The 10410-nt window shown below is 35.0% G+C and overlaps 1 protein-coding gene across 1 annotated transcript in view; it reads right to left on the bottom strand.

The window, feature by feature from the left end:
- Nucleotides 1-4904: 4904 nt before the first annotated feature.
- LOC126964425 (lachesin) overlaps nt 4905-10410 on the bottom strand; it is a 28591-nt gene continuing 23085 nt past the window's right edge. The window contains exon 10 of the mRNA XM_050807526.1: nt 4905-8857. Coding sequence (XP_050663483.1) covers nt 8836-8857 — 22 coding nt within the window. The 3' untranslated portion in view covers nt 4905-8835. The remainder of the gene's footprint in view (nt 8858-10410) is intronic.

The following is a 10410-nucleotide window of genomic DNA, read 5'->3' as shown; positions in this document are numbered from 1 at the left end:
TTTGTGTTCGTTTTTTTTAATATATACCTACCTACTTTTCACTGTCCATACCTACCGAAAAAAGTTCACCGGATTTGTGGAGAAACATAAAAGAAAATAAAGATAGGTATGTACTCACATTGACATGTACTAGGATTTAAATAATATAATGCTTATGATTGTGGACACAATTGCTATACATTTAATAAAACACCCTTTAAAGATTTCCATTCGTTTGAGTGACCCTAAATATTTATGCCACAAACTTACCAATAAGTATATATTTTTGTATTTTGGATAGCTTTACTCTTGGGTGTGGTAAGGGTATATAAAATGTAGTTCTGATTATTTTTAAAATTAAAGTTTGTCCCAGTACTTATATTTTCTTATCTTTCGTATTTAGAGTAGTTAGTTTCTTTTCAGATTACGTTAATAATTTCCATATAACGGTTTCTTATAAGTATTTTAGGCAACAGTTGTTTTAGAAGTGTTATATATGTTACTAGCTGACCCAACGGATGTTGTTCTGTATATAATAAATAAAACACTGTTTCACTTGTTCACAATAATTGAATAATAACACCGCTTGCGGCGTAGATGTGGGTCGGGTCGTTCGCGTCCCTAAAATTGAAGAGAGGATGTTATTGGGCGCTGCTTGCCATCGTGAACTCTGCTTTTGTTGTTAAATTTATATATTTTTAGCTTACTCCATTATTTATAATATGTGTAATAAATAATATAACGGTTTTACACAAAAATAAAACCGATATTATGTGCCGAGAGGGAAAACATACAGCATTGTACATGAAGAAGCAGTGTATACTTGCCATCTAATTACGGTCTATGTTCTCTGTGGAGCTCTCATGTGTCAAAATGTCATCGAATGTCAATCCAGCTAGGACACGGGAACCGTTGTCACTTTGAATATCAAAGGTAGTCTTCACCAGGAAGGACTTCCTGCAATGCTGTATGTTTTCCCTCTCGGCACATAATATCGGTTTTATTTTTGTGTAAAACCGTTATATTGATGTGCCTTCGGAAAACATACAGCATTGCATATGAAGACGTGTTTGTTATCTGCTGGTGAAATATGTAGGTGTATATATATGTATATAAACACAACGCTATGATGAATAGTAAAATGTGAATAATAAAATTTAATCTCATATATAATTGTTAAAACTTTTTATTTTTAATTACTACAGATCACTTAATTATTAATACTTATTTAAATCAAAAATTCATACTGATGTGTGATATTGAAAAAAGTATTATGATCATTTTTAGATATTTTAATTACTTTACAGTAATTATTTTAAAAAATGTACTGGATGTTTTCCAGTTTCCCCATTCTAATACATTATCTAAGGGTTGATTATCTAGCCACCCCAGAGAAGCTACAGTTGGCCTACAACACCCTGGGGAAGCATCAATGCCACTGTCTTTAAGAACTGTGCGTACAGTGCGGGAAGCACTTTTTACCTTATTACAAATTGTAATGAAGAGGTTGTCTTAGTCTGTAATATCAGATCTTCTTTGTTTCGTTTTCCCTATTAAACGCCTAACTCAACCAACTGGGCAGATGTTCTTGTCAGACAGCTTCCAAGCAGATTGGCGGCAGTCATGTTTGTCAGTCTTTGACCCAAATGCTGGTATTAAATAGATGTTTTGGCCGTTATCAAGATAGTTGTCTTTGGAAACTCGCAATAAGGTAAGATCGTGGACTCTACGTCCAGAAGCTAGTAATAAAACAGTTGCAGTTCTACGAGATATTTCAAAGAGCGTATCTTTAGGTCGATTAGCTGAAAGCCATTCCAGAACTACTGTCGGGTCCCAAGTAACAAATGATCTAACCGATTTTGGTTTAGCTACCCCAATTGCTTTAAGAGCATGTTTTATAATGAAGTTTGTAAATGTTTGTTGTTCTACATAAGGTCCACAGAAAGTTAATACAGCCGACTTATGAACGAGAATAGTGCTATAAGATAAGTTTTCCTCAAGGAAAAGATTGATTAAGAATTTAGCAATGTCAGCGGGATTAGGTGCTTTTGGATCTACTTGAGTACTGTTACACCAATTCAACCATCTCTTAATTGCAGGTAGATATGTTGTTAAAGTAGACTTTCGCCAGCTTTTTCTTAGCAGCTCTTTCTCTTGTGTAGACCACTCTTTTATTTGGGAACCCCACCCCAGATTTTCCACTTTCAAGGTTAATAGATGTACTTGTGGAGGTGGCTGTGATGTTGTCATATCGATCATTGTTTCCGATAAGTTCTGAATCTCGTGTGGGTGATCCAACGCTCTGGACTTCATATCTTGCAGCCAGAAAACATGAGGCCACTCCGGTGCAACAATTAAATAAGTACCCGTCGCGCTGTTTAGGTGTGTCAGAACTCTGGGTAATAGGCTCGGCGGGGGGAATACCCATACCAGTTGGTGTTGCCAAGGTCTGCTGAAGGCATCTATATAGCTTGCTGATCGATCTCTGCAATCTATTGATACGTAGTTTCTTACTACAGCACTTCGTTGGGAAGCAAACAGATCTATTTCCGGAACACCCCATTTCCGAAATACTTCTTCAGTTGCTTGCGGTAAGAGATGCCATTCCGCAACTTCTTTCCCTCGTGACAGTCTGTCTGCAATTGTGTTGTACCTCCCTGGTAGATAATAAGCCGATATAGTTATTTTGAAGTGGTCTGTAAGGGTTAGAAGTTGGTATGTCAAACTTAATAGAGTCAACGATCTTGTTCCACCCTCTTTTCAAATATATGCTATTAAAGTTCGATTGTCGGATTGGATGAGTACATGGGATTTGCTTAACGCTGCAGCGTTTGTTCTGATCGCTGCTATTACTGCATACAGCTCTTTTTTGTTGCTGTGCCATCTTCGTTGCCGAGGAGACCACGTCCCCAACATTAGACGACCATTTAGATGAGCACCCCAAATCAAATCCGAAGCGTCCGTCGCTAGGAAATGAGTGGCAGGCTTTTTGTGTATTACCGAAGAGTGACGTGTGGCGCCGAGCCACCACCTCATCTCTTGATACACCTCGTCGGGAATTAGTTGTCTCTCTCGTTGTTGCCTCTTGTTGAAATGCCGAAGAAATATTTGTGCTTTCCGACAGTGTAACCTGCCTCGGGGTATGACAAAGCTGGCGAAATTTAGCTGTCCAAGTAAACTTTGTAGGTCGCGAAGCGAGATCTGGTTTCTTAATAACGATCGATCTATTGCTTTGAGACTCTGTATCCTCTTTTCTAGCAATGACATTCTGTTCCTCGCGGTTTGCCAGCGGATACCCCAGATATTCTAAGTCTTGAGTCGGATTTAAGATCGATTTTTGGTAATTAAGGCTCCACCCCAGGTATTCCAAGTGCCTCACGGCCGCCGAGGCCTGAAGACATAACTTGGACTGGTCTTGGTTGACCAGAAGGTAATCATCGAGGTATACTAGTACTCGACATCCCTTCGCACGCAGGGTCTCCGCGACCCAGCATGTTATGGAAGAGAAAAGATGTGGTGCTGAGGCCAGGCCAAAAGGCAGACGAGTCATCTCGTACAGCTGACCTAGGTAACTGATTCGAAGGAAAGGGTAATGAGATTTTGCTGCAGCCACATGGAAGTATGCCTGAGAAATTTCTAATTTTATCATCCAGTCTCCCGGTTGGAGAAAATCTGGCACTGAAAGTTACAAAAACCTGGGAACGCAAGCATGTCTGTCAGTGCTTTTTTTATACCGAATGTGTTGCCACGTAGATGAATTAAAATGTTGTAATTGTACTATCTGCTTTAAACGTTGTTCATCGGCAGGTTTAAGAACTTATTTCTCATCAAAATCAGTTTTACAAATACCTAAATCTAATGACTTTAGTGTAATCGTGCAAGGATTGGTCAAAAAATTATCATTATGATGTTCAGGTTGCTCAATCATGTCAGTGGGTTTCGCATTGATATTTGTATCTGATGATGACGCACATTGTTAATGCATAATTAAATTTGTAAGGAAACTGACCAGTTCGTATAACGCGTCGATCTGGGGATCGACCGTTACCTGAGCATCTCGTTTTGATCTCTTGCGTGGAGGTTCCTCTTCATCCGACGCACTTGACGAACTGCTGGAGCACGAGGAGTCCTCCTTCCCTTGTCCGTCCCTCTCGATCGTCGGTGAATTAGAAACGATGGGTCGGTTTGCCTCGATGGCTTCATCGACCTCGCTAGGCGCGTGATTCATTACGGTAGATTTCCGGTATAAGAACACGTACAAATACAGTATTAATGCAATATAAGTTATGCTAACACTTTGCAAAATGATTTTTCAAAAATATTAACGGATTATTATAATATTTATGGATTACGACCGTACGCGGCGAAAGTACACAACGCTATGATATTCAAAGTGACAACGGTTACCCGGGTAATAGCTGGATTGACATTCGATTTTGACACATGAGAGCTTAGATAACATTCTTCTAGACTTAGAAGAAGATATCATAGACCGTACTTAGATGGCAAGTATACACTGTTTCTTCATATACAATGCTGTATGTCCGGAGGCACATCAATAATAAATTTAGTTTATTTTAAGACTTACATACACATTTTTGTGGTTGAGGCTTCCTAGTTGTTCCCAGGACACTTGTATTGGGAATGTCTCGCAACTTCCTTAGCGGATACGTAACACTTAATAGAAAAAATGTACGTAGATTGAGACATGTAGGTACACTCACTGTACTTTTAATCACTTCTAAGTATTTGTTTATTGCATAGGAGTACTTTTTTGCATATGTTTGTAGATATAATTTAACAGTGGCATTCATTAATTTCGTCATCACTTCATAGTATTAGAAAAAAAATGTCATGGGAATAATTTTATATCATCTAATATCACACAGTAATCTAATATCAGAGTATTAAAATAAAAAACAATCTTGTATAAATCATTTATTTTAAACCACACAAAAGTATACTCGTAAAAACTACACTAAGTTACATATAAAATCACTAAACTGTAGAGACACATGCCATCAGTGCACAGAAACTGTTACTCAGGACCCGATTAAAATGACATGATATGATCATTTGTTTTTTAGGTTGATATCCCAAACTTCTGGGTTTGAGTTAAGGAGGTTATCAACTGTAAAGTAGATCCTATAGATGGAGCCACAGCCTGAGAGTTGAACAAGACCTACCAAGATTTACGATCCATGCATCACTCGAACTGTTGGCTCAGTTGGTAAGAGCGCTCCGACGGAACCCGAGAGGTCCCGGATTCGAGTACCGCATCGTTCATTAATTTTGGTTACTATAATATTTGCGCAATTCACTTGAGTTTTCATTTAAAACTCTTTCGAGTGGTTGAGCTGAATCTTGAGATTAAGATTTTTTTTTATTAGAGCCAATTAAAAGTACTAGTATTCGCTCAAAGGTAATTCGTAATTGGGCCATCATTCATAATTATTTTACCTTGAACTTCGTAAGGGTTTATTTTTGTCAACAACTTATACCTTTATAAGCATGTGTGTCATTCCAGCAATAGTGTGTTTAATATTTAATTTAATTAATTTAATGTATTTATAAGGCATCATTATTATTAAAAAAAGAACATTATTAAAGTTAACATTCATCAGTTCGCGCAATTTAAAAAAAGTATTAATATATAGATTTGTTATATAATAATATAAGTCATTGAAATAATATAAAAAAATGGTTTCGGTTTATATGAAAATAATCGGGAGAAATGTGTTATAAGACAAATTTATATCCAACACAGGTCATTGAATTCGACCGCTCGGCCGAGCACGTGACTTTTAAGTGCACCAATGATGTCACCAACGAGTTCATTTTAACATTGGTAAGTATAGGCCAATGAGTTTATCAGTGATTTAAATATTTGACCTTGATTTAATTGACCATGTACAAATATCATTTAAATATTTTATATTACTAAGAAGATTATTCAATATTGTGTTTGAAATCTATTATCAATTCACACAAACTCCAAAGAGAAAAATGTAACATAAATGTCATAGTAAAAGTAGATTTGATGTCATCTTATAGATAAAAATTGATCAAAAATCATCTATTTATTTATAATATTGTTGTAAAAATAAATGTTAATTAAATTTATAAAATAAAATCACAAAAATGTTGGCACATAGCTGCCAAAAACATCAATTGCTCACAGGTTTAATTTGGATAGCCGTTTCGGGTTGGGGCTTTGAAATTGATAGGTCTCTTGGTTAGAATCTTTCACAAAACAATATTAAATTTAATAATAATTATTTATTTGTTTATCAAACTTATTTTTTTTTTAAATTTTATCTGTTGGTATTTGGTTTTATCCATAAAGTCATACATCATTGGCAGTCTGATAGCGGAACAGAAAGTGTGCTAATGTAAGCACACTTTTCTGCTTAGTCGTGTCAACTGTCACTGTCCGAATAAAATCTGAACTGAATAAATGTTTTACATTACTGTTTATTGACCAAAAATATTTTAAACATCTAAAATAAATCCGGCAATGTATATATTATATTAGTAGTCGAAGTTTACTATGGTGTAATTTTTGTCATGTTCCATGTTTCGTTTTTTTTTATACGACGTGATATGTCTATGTGTATAGAACGTCATTGATTATTCAACTTTTTTATGGGATAATAGAGCAATTTCAACGTTTATTAAGTAATTTGAAATCCTATTGTGAATAAAAATATTTTACTTAATATACTTTGTTTCAACAACTATGTGTGGAATGCTCTGTGCCATGGAACGGAAAGGGCTTTTCCGTTCCTGAGGGAATGTATCAGAAAGCTATTGAAACAAGCTATAAGACCATGCAAAATAAACCACCTAATAAACACAATAAGAGTCAGAACTTGGTGAGGGAATAGTGTGCCGTACGGCACTTTCGACTTTGGTGTATCTGAAAAAGGCATTTATTTTCTCAAAATAGATTCCTTTAGAATTCTCTTTATAGTCATTTCTATTACACTAGATATTACTACCGCTTCGGAAAAAATGGCGCTCTGAGAGAGAAGAAGCGGCGCAAGAAACTCTCCCAGCTTTTTTTTTGAAATGTCTAGTGCCCTGGGTCACCGCCAATTTGGGAAGGCTAGTGTGGTTCGACTTATTTATTTAACACTAATTGTAAGATTCATAAAACTTACCTAACCTATTTAAAAATATCCACAGAATATTCCGTAAAAAATAGTTAAATAAAAAACTATCTAAATCAGATCACACAGTCGTCAAGTGTTAAAATTAGATAGCCTAGAAAAACACATTATTACAATGTAAAAAAATGGATGGCATTTAAACAGTCTAAAGAGATTTTTTTCCCAAAATGGAATGTTTGATAATTTTAGTTTTAGTTGATTACATAATATAATAAATAAAAGAACTTACATTCAAACACAACACATAATTAATTACCTTGTATTATTTAGAAGCATTGGTAACGCGACATTACAAATACTTTTAAACCTACAAAATTACAAAAATAACCTTTAAGGCTAAAGCCTTATAGGGTTTTTTAAAGGGGCTAAAACAAAGATCGTAAGGTCTGCTCTCATCATAACACAATATCTAGAAATTGGAGTAAAGAAATAATTTTTTTATACATTAGAAGCGAGGCATTTGGTAATTCAAAATACTTCAAGCTGGAGGAATCGGAGAGTTGAAATAGACATACCAAGATTTACGATCAATGCGTCACTCGAACGGTTGGCTCAGTAGAAGAGCGCTCGCACGTAAAGCGAGAGGTCGCGGGTTCGAGTCCCGCATCGTTAGTAAATTTTGGTTACAAATTAAATATGTATAAAAGTCGACTTGAAGACTGACTAGTCTTCGTTTAGTTTGGTGTGGGTATTTATACCCGACGTATCCTCCACCCAATCTGTTTGAAGGGGAATAAGAAGATTTTTCGGGACAAATTTATACTCTTGATCCTTTCATTTTTGTTGACACTGGATTTTGTTCTCGCTTCTGCTTAAGCAGTAGTCTCAAATGAGAACTTTTTTGATAATAAATCAATATCTCATTTCCAAAATGTAACAAGTCATATTCAGTAAGTTTGAGATAAGTATTACAAATTGACCCATATAGTTAAAAATAAAAAAATCAGTCATGATTGGTACATGAATAAAAATTGAAAACAATGTGAGAAGATTTCATTTTAACACTGTCGATTGATTCATTCTGTATATACAAAAATAATTAATATCTATTTGGTACAACTTACGTTTAATCTTATTACATCGCATCATCTCGCCGAGCCAAACCTTCACTCTCACATATTTTGTATGTATTTGGAAAGTTGGAAAAAATGCTAATCTGGTAAGTAATTTCCAGTATCAAAGTATAAAATGTTACTCTTATAATAATATTAAGTTACTGACAGACGACAGAGCTACGTTATCACGACCATGTTTGCGAACTTGCTCGACTCTACGTTATAAACTAACAGTCATAGAATTCGTTCCACTTGCCTTTATACTATGTATTAATAAAAAAAATATGTAGTAATAGTACGGATTTTTAGTGATACCTAATGTGTTATGTCTGCGCCCTTAAAAGTAAATAATAACAAAAAATAATATTTTAAAAGCGCATTTCATCATAAATTTATATAGGCACTTGGCTGTTATTTCAGTATACGCAAACTAACATGTACTAAGCTCGTCGAGCTAAAGTTCGCGAACATGCTCGCCCGTGTGTCAGTCACTTGATTCATTAAAAAATTATATAACTCCAAAAGCAATTACAATTAAAACCAGTTGTATAAGCATTGTCAGTCTGGGTTTTAGGTCATGGGTCACCTTGTTAGGGTATACCAATGGGTCCAACCTTAACCCCGGGTAATTAATGTCTGGCACCGGGGACTCTGGAAACATAAATAACAATTTAATTTTTCTTCAAAAATCTTTTTTTTTAAACTGACCCACTGTCAATGGCCTTATGGGCTTGGTTTTGTGTAAAAAAGTGTTACAATACACGTCAGTTTGTGACAAATAGCCCGAATTCGCGGTATACAAATTCACCATTCAGGTAACTTATATGAAAAAAATGTATTGAGAGTGTTCTGTAATAATCTACATCTAAAGACTATACTTAAAAAAAAACATAAATTATTTATTTTTAACATTGCACACTCAAAATTAATAAAATTAAATGTTATTTTGTGAAAATCCTTAAAGTTTCAAGCGTTATAAATGATAATCTTTATTAGTGTTACTATCCGAACTCACACTAAATAACTTAAAGTATTACTGTGTTATTACAAAAAAGTTAAGCATGTGTTGAACACTTGTTTAAAAAAAGTTCTGTTACAAATCTGTGTCTTTGTATTGATTAGGGTTCAACAATCTTTAGACACGAGTCGAAGCTTGTCAAGGTGTGTCTAACAAAGTGTCATAATAGATTTAATCATAATTATGGAAGATTTAGATTATATGATGACATTGACAGCTGACAAAAATTACGTTCCGTTAATTGTTTCTGTACACTTCCGTTTATGTTGTGTTTAACGACGTTTTAGTTAAACACAAGATGCACTGTTTTGTAATAGAAAAAGATAAAATCCACTTTAGACGTCCGTCGTTATTGTTAGGTCAATGTTCAACAAAACACGCGTCTAAGCCATGCCGAGACAATAATACCGTTAGTTTTTTTATTATTTTAATACACAACAACTTTATCACATCTACAAGTGTTTCTCTCTCCACTGTGATACTCTCTTTCCAGCATTTGGCGACTTACAGATCCTGAAGCTGATTCGTACACGTGTTGAAGTGTTTTGTGAAACTTACACACAATGAATAGTAAAGATCATCATTTATAACATTTTAAATAAAAGATTTCAATTACAAATAACTATAATTGTAGGTACTTAGTCAAAGAAGTTGATAATAATAAATTTTCCAAGTTGAGAAGCAGTTCAAGTTTCAACTTAATTTGACTGTAAGATCCCTCCCGTAAAAACAACGCTAATATGCGGATTGAATTTAATTTTAGGATTGGCAACAACTCCCTTTATTAATTCTTCTGGTGTTGCCAGAACCAACTTTATTCCGAGTACAACCAAGCATTTGTTCCTTAAAACTAACCGTGTACTAAAAACCCACTGGATGACCCTCATGTGATCCCTATGGAGTTGTAGGTAGCGGTGATCACTTACCATCGGGTGACTGGTACGCTCGTTTATTTTCCTATTCCAATAAAAAAAAAAACTATGAACTCCAAGGAGTATTACGTCTCAAAGAGGACCTCATACAGTACAAGATTATATACGCCTTGAAATGAAGGTGAATCATACCACAAGTTAAAAACCTATACTATGGTTTAGCTTTACCCCCTCCCCCTCCCTCTAGTTTGAGCTCCTGTCTTCCAACTGTAGATTTCTTTTACATACATATCAAAAAAGTGAAATAAAAATAA

Source organism: Leptidea sinapis, chromosome 5 (assembly GCF_905404315.1).
Source record: "Leptidea sinapis chromosome 5, ilLepSina1.1, whole genome shotgun sequence".
Taxonomy (NCBI): Eukaryota; Metazoa; Arthropoda; class Insecta; order Lepidoptera; family Pieridae; genus Leptidea; species Leptidea sinapis.
This window is presented reverse-complemented; position numbering and strand designations above follow the sequence as displayed.